General features: G+C 35.4%; 1 protein-coding gene across 1 annotated transcript; it reads left to right on the top strand.

Annotated features, from left to right (window-relative positions):
- The first annotated feature begins 3362 nt into the window (after positions 1–3362).
- Positions 3363–9186, top strand: LOC132163699 (very-long-chain aldehyde decarbonylase CER1-like). The gene is made up of 10 exons (XM_059574071.1): positions 3363–3422; positions 3607–3830; positions 4350–4588; positions 5450–5669; positions 5854–6229; positions 6304–6414; positions 7244–7444; positions 7708–7806; positions 7902–8075; positions 8943–9186. The coding sequence occupies exons 1-10, from the start codon at positions 3363–3365 to the stop codon at positions 9117–9119; spliced, it is 1881 nt and encodes a 626-aa protein (XP_059430054.1). The 3' UTR covers positions 9120–9186.
- The last annotated feature ends 4298 nt before the right edge of the window (positions 9187–13484 follow it).

Here is a 13484-nt window from a genome sequence, read left to right as displayed (position 1 = left end):
AAGAGGAAAGAGAAGCATCTTATTCGTCTTACGTTTTGAAAAACGCCGCCGTTTCTCCAAGTTCACATTTTGGCGGACTTTTCTAATTCTATTTCTCCCGCCACATAAAAGAACGGGGATAACGTGGGAAAACTGGCGGGATGGGTCGGGTCCAGTAGTAGTCCAATTTACCTGATCAATTTTTCAATTTGGCCCATTTAGCCCATTTGGTTCTTTCCTATTTGACTTGAGTTGTTTTTTTTTTCTAAATCTTTATTTGCCCCATATCTCCCATATTAGGATCCTCTCTAATTTATTTAAATGGGACATGATCCAGTTATTTATATTTGAGAAATATTTTTTGTCCAAAAAAGTGAAAGAACAAAAATATCCTTTAAATATAAGGAACAAAATGCTCTCCAATTCAAATAAATTAGAAATGATCCAATTCCCTATCTCTGTCTCATCTTCTAGAGCCTATATGGTATGGTCTCCTATAAAATTTGGTGCAAAAAGATTTGTTATTTAATTGGTTGGAAGGATCATACCGCATAAGCTTTGGAAGAATGAGAGAATGATAAGGGAGTGATGAGTATAATTATTCATCCGAATAGGGGGCTCTCGTTAATGAACAAGAGATGCAGGTGTCCGATAATTCTAAAAGAATTTCGACGGTGGAGTACTTATGCGTCGACTTTTGCTTTTCTCGACACATTGTTTGCAAGTGTCCATATGCGTTGAAAAATAAGCATAAAATTCTAACTATATGAGGTAATTGAAAGAAAGTGAAAGTTCGGTCCCTCTTAATTGACAGTTTTTGAACTTCGAAAGGTAATTTCAAAACATATGAAAATTCAAAGAAAATTTTACGAAGTTTCTCACTTATATATATAATACACCTTCAAGTTAATTTGGGGGGCCTCGTGGAAAGTGTGACCCTTAAAATATTTTGTTCTACCAATTATCATGGAGGAATAAGTTGGACGGTTATTTCATATTTGTCACATGAAATGTTGTGAAAGTGTTTTTTTGTCTATGTTTTTCCTTTGGTTTATGTTTTTTTTTGGTTTCAACATTCGAAACCCCCAAATCAAGGAATTTAGTTCATTTTGAACAGTACTACCACAGATCCCACCAATGGTTTTGACAATTTCTTTTACATTTTTAACCAATTGTTCATTTGATTGAAAAAAAAAACGTTTATTATTGTGTTGAGTAGTGATAATCATAACACCAGTGTGAATGAACAATTACTCAAGCTGATGTATTTTATAATATTATTTTTTTAATATTACTGTTTAATTTTTTTTAATAATAGAATAATATTATAATATACCAGTGTGAGTGACTATTCACTCACGCTGATGTTATGATTATCACTACTCTATTGTGTTTTGTTTCGTTTCTAGCTGTAGTAAAATCTATTTATCTATATACCTGTATTTGTTTCAAAGCCGATATCTCGCATCCGCCGATTCAAGTCAGAATTTGGTGAATTTCGGCATTAATTAGGAAATTAAAGCTGGTTTTAAGCATCTAGGTGCTTTATTTTAAAAAAAGGCTAAACAAGCTACCAACTAGCTAGCAAGGAAGTTCCCTTTATTAAAGAGGCTAAAGAATAAAAGTTAAGGGCTAAAATAAGCCTTAGCCCTAATCCTTTAGCTTAAAAGTCATACAAGCTATAAATAAATCTTGGTAAAAAAGACTTGTTGTAAAAGGTTAAGTTAATATGAATAGATGAGTTTGAAATATTGAATTGAAATGTGAGGTAAATGAGGGAGACAGTGCTAGAACTTGGAACATTTGCTCTGATAAATTACCGTTTATTCCAAAAGCTTAAACTTTTTTTTTTTTCAACCCGCCTAATACTGTTAATGAAAAATGTATGCATATAAAAGTGGAGTACTATATATCTCTTATAAACTAATTTGACAATCCACACTGTTACATGGTAATTAATTTAGGTGACACTTGTTACGTTTATAAATTGAGGTAACGTTTGGTGTGCAAGTCACTAAAATGTAGATTGTCAGTGGACAATTTTCACAAAAACTGTAGTACTTAACCATTTTTCATAGAAGTGGCAAGACAAACGCATCCAGAGAAGTTAAAGGCGTGTTTAGAATGGGCCCTTTATCTAAGGCTTTCATGCCCTAATGGAAATCTCATTTACCTGCAAACGGTTACTACAAAACAAACAAAAATCTGATGACTTAAATACCGCCATGAGTAAGGACCAGCAAATTAAGTCCGTGAAAATTAGTCATTGATTTTTTATTTTTTATTTTTATAAAAGTTAATTCAAAGGATGATTTTTAGTACGTACCACATTATCTCAATTGTATGGCAGTCGTATAACCGTGTACTGAATAATAATATTACTCTTTATTTATATATCTTTTATGAATGTTGTATTTTGAATTAAATACTAGGTGCCCGAGATTGAGGGATTTTACATTGTAAGAGTATTAATGAAATTATTAAATTTATTTTTTTTATTACAATTTAAATTTTTAAAGATAAGTAGTAATTTAACTTAACAGTTGATTTGTACCTTGAGGGACAATATCTCGACGCCACCCAACCCAACACGTCAAATGCGAGAAATGATTCACGTCAATATTTTCTCCATTTTTCCCCATCACATCCTTCAAATTCAATATATCAAGCTTTAGATTTGTGGACGCATATGGACTTCATACAAATTCAATGATAAATTCATCCATTCACTATGAAAATTGTTAAAAAAGGAATAAATTCTATCATTTCTCGTCAAGGCATGCCAGCTACCATTTACAAGAGTCAATGAAAGAGGTAAATTACAATATCAGGGAGCTCATTTGATTTGAACTACTGCATTTCTTTGACTCTTTCGTTGTACACTCCTTCATCTTCTTCAACACGTGTGAGGCTTGTTGCCATTCTCTCTTGAATTGTCTCACATTTCTATTAAATATTTTATATATTAGGCTTCATTTATTGAAATAGAGCTTGAGTCCACATATGAATGAAAGTGTTAAAATATTGATGAAATAATTAATTTTACAATTTCTTATTAATTTAAGCTTTTAAGATATACAGTAATAGTATATATACACAAGGTACGAACCGGCCGGACCGATAAACTCAAATTACCACCCCTACACAAAAGGGAGAAGGTTAAGAGGGCAATATTGTCCCTTTGTTTTTTGGGCAAATTTTTTCAAACAAATATGCCCTCTTAATTGCACTAAATAAATACTCTCTATTTAAAGTTCACACAAAAGGGTAATATCATTTACGTATCTTGTAGGTAATCAAGGAGAACTATGAATTAAATATTATATATATATTAGGCCTTACTAAGGGAGAGATTGCAAAGCAAGGGAAGTATAGAAGAAAGTATGGCTTCTAAACCAGGAATTCTCACCGACTGGCCATGGAAGTCTCTTGGAAGTTTTAAGGTCTCTCTCTCTCTCTCTCTCTCTCTCTCTCTAATCCACCAACGATGGAGACCTAATTGCATAAGCTAATTAAGAAGAAAGTAGAAAATATACTCTTAATTGGTTTTTCTTCATACTAAGGGCCCGTTTGGTTTTTCTTTATACTAAGACTTATTGTTGTTATAATTAATGTGGTTTTGTTCAGTACTTAGTCCTGGCTCCTTGGGCCATTCACCGCACGTATTCATTCTTAACAAAGGATGAGAATGAAAGGGACCTTTCCAGCTTCCTCATATTCCCATTTCTGCTGTGGAGGATTCTCCACAACCAGATATGGATCAGCCTCTCTCGTCACTGGACTGCCAAAGGCAACAACTTCATCCTCGACAAGGGCCTTGAATTTGAACAAGTTGACAGGGAAAGCAATTGGTCCGTATACACACAAACACAAACACAAACACGAGTTAACCCTCCCAAACTTCTATCACTTTTGTAATTACCCTTATAAAGTTTAAAAACCTTCAATTTAGTGTATTAGACTTCTAATTTTTTGTAATGTCATCAATTCGTATAAGTTTTCCTGTTAAATCTCATCAAAATTTTCAAAATACCTTTTTATTTTTTTTATTTTTTTTTATATAAAAAATTATAAAGATTCATGCGTGGGTGTTTTTGTAGATTCCGTTAAATCTTGACCAACGTTTGAATCTTTGCAATTTCTTTTTTTCTTTTTTCTTTTTTCAAAAAAAGATGGGCATTTTGGTAATTTTGACACTCCTCCCTTAGAATTTTTGGTGACATTATAAAAAAATTGAAAGTTCGATATTCAATTTGAACTTCAAAAGATAATTACAAAATAATGAAAGTTCATAAGATTAATTGAAGTTTTTCCTAATTTGAACCAAGTATAATAATTTTTAGTGAATTCTTTCTTTGTTTTTTGGGTAGGGATGACCAGATTTTGTTGAATGGAGTTATATTCTACGGTGTCACAGCAAGCAAACTACTGCCTGGGGTTTGCAACCTGCCGATGTGGAGGACAGATGGGGTAATTATGACAATTCTGATACATGCAGGCCCGGTGGAGTTCCTCTATTACTGGTTGCACAGAGCATTACACCACCATTACCTTTACTCTCGCTACCATTCTCATCACCATTCCTCTATTGTCACCGAGCCTATTTCTTGTAAGTACATTCATCTACACTACTACTTTTAATTTTGAGCATTAATGCTTTGACTTTTGAGTAATTAATACTACTCTTTAACTTTTACAAGAACTTCACTTAAAAGTTGATTTGAAAGTACTTCTCATAATAGTTATGATCCGTTTGGGAGCGCGATTTCATAAGAATAATTTGTGCTTTTAAAAGATATTACAAAACGTAAGATATTTGACATTACGATTTAAAAAACATTTAATCTAAAATAGGAAAAAAAATCTACAATTTCTATAAGCAGGTTAGGGGGTGTTTATTTGAACAGGCGCGAATTTAACAAATATTTAATAAAAAAAAAAACTTTTTAACGTGTTTTACCAAACGGCACCTTTGCGATTTTAAAAAGTAGTGATTTCAAAAACGCAATTTTTAAAATCCCACTTATTGAAACTGCAATCCTAAACGGACCCTTACTTAAAACATGGCTTATCTTCTCTAAATGGTAACTCAATCGGTTGGACGTTACACCTAATGAATCGGAAGTCACTAGTCTGAATCTCTCCCCCCTTGTGTGGAAAAAAAAAAAAGAAAAAGTCATATCAAATAATGTGAAACTAATGTAAAAATTTAGTGTGAAGGATAACATTACTCTTTGCGTTTTGAGTGATTCAATGTGTTTGCTTGTGTGACTCTTTCTAAACTCAATCAAATCTTTTAATATGGGGTCATAAAGCATTGTTTTTTTTTCTTTATTTTAAGCCACATATATGCTTTGGAGATGCATTGTACCAATATTATGTATTTATATCTTATAATCATGTATGATATAATATAGTATAACACCAGAAGAATAACACTATTTGCATTGTTCGTAATATGGCATGGCAGCTGTGACCCACCCATTTGCAGAACACATGGCGTATTTCATGCTGTTCGCAATACCAATGCTGACAACAATGTTCACAGGAATTGCCTCTATAGTATCCGCCTTCGGATACATCACATATATTGATTTCATGAACAACTTGGGTCACTGCAATTACGAGCTCATTCCCAAGTGCCTCTTCTCCGTCTTTCCCCCTCTCAAGTACCTCCTCTACACCCCCTCGTAAGTTTCTCCACCCACTATATATATACCCCTCACATGATCATGTCTAAATCTTCTTTATAACAAAGAAGGATTTGGCACAACAGATATCACTCTCTCTGCATCGTACACAATTTCGTAACTCTTGTCTCAGTACTAGCTAGCAAGCATGGATGATATGTTTTGCTTCCCAATTATACCACAGATTCCACTCTTTGCATCATACACAATTTCGTACAAATTATTCGCTTTTCGTGCCGCTGTATGACTACATCTACGGCACCATGGACAAATCCACCGACGAACTGCATGAAGCCTCGCTGAAAAGGGCAGCAGAATCAGCTGACGTGGTGCACCTGACGCATCTAACCACGCCCGACTCCGTCTACCATCTACGCCTTGGCTTTGCCTCCTTGGCCTCCAGGCCTCACTCTTCCAAATGGTATCTCTGCTTGCTTTGGCCTCTCACCTTGCTCTCCGTGATGGTCACATGGTTATATGGACGCACTTTCGTTGTTGAGCGGCACCGTTTTGATCAGCTGAGATTGCAAACTTGGGCCGTACCAAAGTACAACTTTCAGGTAAGAATTAATGATTTTTTTTTTTTCTTCCTCATTTAGTTTTATGAGTCATTTGATTTACTGTGTTTTTGTAGTATTTTTGGCAATGGAAAATGTTTGAGTCTATCAATGGCTTGATTGAGGAAGCCATACTGGATGCAGAGGAAAGAGGCGCCAAAGTGTTGAGCCTTGGTCTCTTAAATCAGGCAAGTTTTAACCATGCCACATGGGATCGATTAAGGGTTGATTTACAAACTTAAAGTCTGTTTGAGATTGCGATTTTAAAACGTAATTTTAAAAAACGCAATTAAGCGTTTAGCAAAATTGCGATTTAGTGTTTTTTTTTTTTTTTGAAATGTCTATACAAGTGAAGGGGGAGGAGGAATTCGAACTAGTGACCTCCGCTTCATGAGGCGTAGTTCGTAGCCGATTGAATTACCCCTTGGGGACTGTAATTTAGCATTTAAAATGGCAATCTAACCTTTAAAATTTTGCGTTTTTAAAAAGACATCTCCTTACTTGCAATTTCAATATCAAATAACCAATTTTCTACAATTTGATTTAAATTCGGACTTTTTGTAAATGAAATCCCAATGCCAAATGCACCCTTACTCTATCGAAGAAATGATTTCCATGCAAATGTACATGTCATGACCAATTTCCTTTTGTTTGAAACCATTTACATACGAATTTCCATGTTATTGGACAAGATAGGGTTCCTCCTCTTATTCCATTCCCTTCCTCTTTGAGTAGGATTGTAGGGGTATGTGACTGTGAGACAAGCAGAGCCCACTCGTGTAGCTCTCTACGCGGGCAAGGGCTCTTTGCTCGCATAGGGAGTTTCTCTTACGATCCCTTGTTATTACTTCTGTTCTTTCTTTTTTTTTGGCAGAAAATAACAGGAATCCGGCTGGATCCGATGTCATGACTTAAAACATTCTTTTCATCATTTTGTTTTTTTTTTTTTTTTTTTGGCTTTATGAAAATACTTTTTCCTTGGTATTTTCGTCAATTTTCTGGCTTCATTCAATGCAGGGAGAGGAGCTTAATAGATATGGTGAGCTTTATGTAGAGAGACACCTTAAGCTAAAAGTCAAGGTGGTGGATGGGAGTAGCCTTGCAGTTGCTGTTGTGCTAAACAGAATTCCCAAAGGAACAACCGAAGTGGTCCTCAGAGGCAGGCTCACAAAGGTTGCATATGCCCTAGCCTTTACCTTATGCCAAAGGGGTATCCAGGTACGTTTATCTCGAGTCAAGACGGCATAGGTGTATTCAAACCCATTTTATCATGCTCACTTCATATATACCATAAGCTAAATTGAGGTAAAAAGTTTTATTTTTTTAAGTGGTCATTCAATCCTGCCACGTTGTGAAGTAGACGTGACAAAATGTTGAGCCACATTTCGAAAGCGGCCGAGTCGAGCTATTAAAAAACTAATTCATAACAAGGGTTTATAATTTTATCTGCTTAATTTATGCTTAATTTGAAATGAGTTCAGGTAATTACATTACGAGAAGATGAGTATGTGGAGCTCAAAAAATCATTCAACTCTAAGTCTGAGACTAATTTGGCATTTTCAAGAAGTTATGCTCAAAAGGTAAATTAATCTACGAATTTTCCCATAATATATTATAGGTAACTTAACAAAAGCCATTTTTAAACCTAGCAGTAAAATCATTATGATTTTTGTAGACTTGGTTAGTGGGAGATGGAGTGGATGAGGAAGAACAGTTGAAGGCGCAAAAAGGAACACAATTTATCCCCTTCTCACAATTCCCACCAAAGAAATTGCGCAAGGACTGTTCCTACCACACCACACCAGCAATGGTGACTCCAAGGCATCTTGAGAATTTGCACTCTTGTGAGGTTAGTAGAGAATCTAAGACAATAATATTCAAGATTATATATATAGGGTTAATTACATTTTTAGTACTTAAGTTTTTACTTTTTTATTTTTTCCCACCTAGATTTTTATTCATATTATAGATGGTACTTGATTTATAAGTTTATTATTTCCATCACTATTCTGTTAGTCAAACTAACGGACTGCAATAGTGGTATTTTCAGCCACCCCGAAACCACTCCTGTGGCCGGTTTAGGGTAGTTCGATCACCCCCAGCCACCCCCAATGCCTTTAGGAGTAGTTTTAGCCACCCCCTTTTGGCCATTTGGGGTGGCCAAACTACCCCCAAGGGTCTTAGAAGTGGTTCGGCCACTCCTAGACTGGCTGTAAGGGGTGGCCGAAACCGTTGTCATGGCAATTCGTTAATTTGGCTAACGGAATAGTGACGGATGTGTTAAATTGGTATTTACTCATAAGTTAGATACCATATGTGATATGAATTGAAACATAGGTGGAAAAAATAAAAATAAAAAAGCGAAAACCTAGGTACTAAAAAGTTAATTAACCCGTATATATAATGGAAAACATCATTTTCTTTGTGCTAGTTACATATTCACATCTTGATTCATGCGTAAAACAAGGGAATTAATTGATGATCATAATAATAGCATTGTCGTTATACTCTATTAGCAAGGGTTTCACCCGTCGCTAGTATCGGATATTAGTGACACAATTGATGGTTGTCGGCGGTGGAAATAATTTTCAACTACTTGTGTCGTCGCTAATGTTAATTAATTAAAATTCACATATAAATATAAATATATGAATATCTAGCTATTTTGATAGGAATAAATTATATCTTTCCTAATTTTAATTTTGTGAACATGCAGAATTGGTTGCCAAGAAGAGTGATGAGTGCATGGCGTGTAGCTGGGATGGTGCATGCCTTGGAAGGATGGGATGAACATGAGTGCGGTTACACAATGTCCAACATTGAGAAAGTTTGGCAAGCAACTCTTCGACATGGATTTCAGCCTTTGATTTTCCCAACTCAATCAAAATGCTAGTGCCATTAAAATATTATATTAATGTATTGTTTTTTTGACATGTCCACACAAAGAAAGAGGAGGGGGATTCGAACTAGTGACCTCCACTTCATAAGGCGTGGGTTTCGTTAATTATTATATCTAGTTAGTTAATTAATGTTAATTATATTAATGTATTGTTAATTGTTATATCTAGTTAGTTAATTAATGTTTAGATATTGGGTTTCGTTAATTTTCTGTGACCATCATGACTTCTTACTAAATAAATAAAATAAATAATATCGATTATGGACACCTACAATCTGAGATGATTTTGTCCTTATGTATGACAAGGGCTTAATTGCTAGGAAAAACTAAATTTCCATTAGTTAGCAATTGATGAATTAAATTTAGAGGATCACCAATCAATTTGAGTGAGATCAAATTTCTTTTACCTCAATTTTTTATGCAGGTTAGTGAGATTGTTGCATGCGAAATATTTAATTAAAATTGTAAATAAATTATATAGTCAATATTTAAACTTATGACTTTTGTTATGATAGTATGGTAATTCGCAATTATTTTAAAAGTTTAAGCTGTTTAAAGTGTGAATTTAAGTGGGGTGGCCGTGGCCACCCTAGACGAGCTTCGGGGGCGGCTGCGACCACCCTTGACGCCCTCGGGGGTGGCCGTAGCCACCCCCAAAATGCAACGGGGGTGGTCTTCCGAGGTGTCCGGAGGTGGTGCAAGCAACCCTAGCCTCTTCTATGGGTGCCGACCACCCACTGTATTTTTCATGTTTTTTATTTTTATTTTTTTGTTTTAAATAAAATAAAAAATTATATAGGTATTTTTGGAAAATGTATTTCATTCCTTAATGAATAGTTATTCCTCTATTTGTTGAGAGTAATAGCTATTCCTCTATGTAAGGGATTAACTATTTCCACGGAAATAACTATTTCTAGGAATAGGCCCTTACCCAACAAAGAAATGACTATTCCATAGGAATATCATGGGTGTATTCCGCAAGCCAATCGGGGCCTTAACCTGACCTGGCGGAATGGCTTGTAAGCCGAGAGTACTCTATGAAGCAACACACAAAAATATTGACACTTCATAGCATTGAGTTCCACCATATATAGTTGGGAAGGAGATCGGTATTAGGTATGTAGCAATTAGCTATAATGAGAGAGGATTCTTGATTAGGATAATTAGCAATTAGCTATTCAAATTATCTGGTTATTTATTTGGGCAAGTGAGTCTTATATATATATTCTCTTATATTAACTGCTCAAATTATTAACAATTTACACAATCAATTGCCATAATTGGGATTACTCACTTATTCAATCAGGTGTCCAAACGAGGGTATGATGCTCATCTGTCTCGATAGTAACTTCCGCTAGATGTAATTGATCCAAATGAATAATGCTAGGAACCGGGGATGGATCCGGAATTTTTTTTTAAATATAATTGAGGGAATTAATCTTTACCGGTGGTAAAAAAAAAAAAAAAATTCCGGATTTTACCCCGGTTCCTAGCATTAGTCGATCCAAATACATATAAACATAGAACTCCGTATGTAGATTGAGGTTAAGGGGAAAAGTTCTCCTAAATATCAAGGGTGAAACGAACATACTTTTTTTGGGTAAAAAGATGATATCATTTCATTCTAATCTAGAGCCTAAGCTCTAAATAGAAAGAGCAGATTGCTCTATGGTAATAATTAATGTCAAAGGTACATAAGGGAGTCTCCTCAAGCCAAACTTGCTCAGGTATACCAAAGAGGGCATTCTTTGCAAGCGCATGGACTGCTGTGTTCGCTTCCCGCAACATGATACGCTATCCAACTCCTACGTGTAGTTAAATCATCCTTGCATCATTCACGATATGGCCATATGGGCTCCAACTCTGTTCCGTTTAACTTGCATGGAATCTCTTTCTAAGATAACATCTTGCAACCCCACCTAGCTCCCTGCTGAACTCCGCCACTCCCAAGGCTGCCATAGCTTCACCAACTACTAGAGCTTGGAATTTTCTTATGTTTTTAACAACATATGAAAAACATTTCCAAATTCGCTTCACCTATTTTTTTTTTTTTTGTAACGGTCAATGATGCATCATATTGAACCAATATTAATGGTTTTAATTTGTTTATGAAAACAAATAGAAGTTGGTTAAGTATGCCATTTAGTGTAGTAATCGAGTCAGGTATTGAATGTTTAAGTTCGGTTCTTTTAATTTTTATGAACACAAGCCCATCTCGAGCAGGTCACTGAAATAGATGGGTTTTTTTTTTTCTTTTTTTTTTTTCTTTTCTTTTCTTTTTTCTTTTTTAATGAATTCAAGCTTGTTCATGAGCTATTGATCAAGTAGCGAATTTGGAAATTTGGAAATGTTTTTCATACGTTGTTAAAATCTAAGTCATGACATAAATATAGGACATGCATATATACTATAAATAATTTATATACATTATTTTTTAACTTAATTTTTTTGGTCTTCTGTTGGGATTTAAGTGTTATAGTATACCATAGAGTTCAAGAATAATAGTCACAGTTTAAGATTATTACTGAGTTACACTTGAAGACTATCACTAAGTTCTGGACAATGGGCTGACGCTGGCCAGTAGGAGGTGGCGCCTCTAGGTCACGGATTGGAGGAGGGAAAGATTTTCAGGGCAGTGCCTTCATGGGTTGTCGAACGGAGTGGGCTGTGCGATGGTTGACTTAGCAGGAGCGGGGCCGTGGACAGCTGGGAAGGTGTGACGGCTGGAGAACTGGTGTGGACTGACAGAGAAGGAGACGAATGGAGGTGGTGAGGCGCCGGCAAATCTGACAGCTTGAGCTGAACGCCGACTGGTATGGTCGGCGCGACGGTTTCTAAATATGGGCGTTGTAGAGGCGGTGGAGCTCCGTGGAAGGTCAGAGGAGGCGCTGTTGTGGTGGAGCTGGGCTGAGGAAGGCCACCGTAGGTGGCCGAGCTCAAATCCCCAACAGAAGCTCAACACTTATTTCCATGATTGCCGATGAGGACACTGTAACTGGATTTTTTGCTGGCCGGTGTGGGTAACATCGAGTTGCGGAGAAAGACATACTATCTTATTGTTGATTCAAGTATTTTATATAACCTGGAAGAAGGTCACCGGAGGTGGGGAGAAGATAACCGGTGGCAATCTCCAACCTCTGCTGAACGCGATGAATTCGGGATATGATCTCTACCACATGATTATTTATTTATTTTTTTAACAAAAAATAAAACAACAGACATTTAAAAGGGGTTTCTTGATTGTGAAATCAATCTAAAACAAAAAAGGTAAGAAATAAAATAAAAAATTAGAATTTAGGATTGAACAATTGGTGTTAGCCTATTAGCTTTGATACCATGAAAGAAATAGTAATGCGGAAATAATAAAGTGGAAATAATAAGATAGTGACACAGAGATCTTACAATTTTTTATGAGTGAAACCGAAATTCATTCAATCATTAAAATTTACAACTTTTGGCATGTACAACTTCATAAATAAAATAAGGATATTGTTTCATTCAAATTTTATCTATTAATGTTTGAAGTAACCCATTTGTCAAGTAATACTACCATATTTGCTTTCCTTTTTGTATGCATCACAACCCAATATTGGAAATTGTGCAAAATAATTTTCACTTTGTCAATCAACATACTATATTTCTGCCATAGTTGGTCTTTCGTATGAAAAAAACATAAATAATCTTCAGAGCATCACCTTCTAAAATAACATTTCGAATGCTCATACTTTGCCAAAAACTTATGAATTCCAAGCTGCATAAACCTCTGTCATTGATAAAGCACAATGACGGGGAATTGTCACAATGGTAGAGGCAGCGAAGCAGGTTACGATTGATAAAACACTAGTAGTGGAGATAAAAAAAGCCATGAAATCGATGACCTGGCAGCGGATAGAGATGTGATTTGTTGGAACTTGCTGTAGATCGGAAACTGATTGGGACAATGACTTTTCTTAGATATTGTCTTATAATGTTTGAATTGTGAAGTATTTTTTCCCATTTGATTGTATTTTTGACATTGTATGGAGCATTATTTTGCCCAATTTGATTGTTATATCAATGAAGAAATAATTCGTTCAAAAAAAAAAAAAAACCTCTATCATTGTTGAGTCGGTGATATACAGAAGTGACATACACATTAAAAACCTTACTCATACTATCCCTTACAATAACACCCACACGCGTCGACTACCTAGTATAGATATTCTATTCAATACGAGAGAAGGAAAAAGGGGTCATTTTAAGAAGTTTTAATAACACCATGCATACCTTATAGTTTAAAACCCATTGCAATAGAGACGTGATTAGGAGTACGCGGCGTGCATAGCACGCCGTGAAGGAAATTTTTTTTTTAATATTTTA

Source organism: Corylus avellana, chromosome ca1, assembly GCF_901000735.1.
Source record: "Corylus avellana chromosome ca1, CavTom2PMs-1.0".
NCBI lineage: Eukaryota > Viridiplantae > Streptophyta > Magnoliopsida > Fagales > Betulaceae > Corylus > Corylus avellana.
The sequence above is the reverse complement of the archived record's forward strand: the minus strand, read 5'-3'. Positions and strand labels throughout refer to the sequence as shown.

Excerpts from the sequence above, each read along its gene's own strand:
- LOC132163699 (XM_059574071.1), top strand. The coding sequence starts at position 3,363 with ATGGCTTCTAAACCAGGAATTCTCACCGACTGGCCATGGAAGTCTCTT. Across the intron at positions 3,423-3,606 it reads AGTCTCTTGGAAGTTTTAAG|TACTTAGTCCTGGCTCCTTG; the intron begins GTCTCTCTCTCT and ends GGTTTTGTTCAG. Across the intron at positions 6,415-7,243 it reads GCCTTGGTCTCTTAAATCAG|GGAGAGGAGCTTAATAGATA; the intron begins GCAAGTTTTAAC and ends CATTCAATGCAG.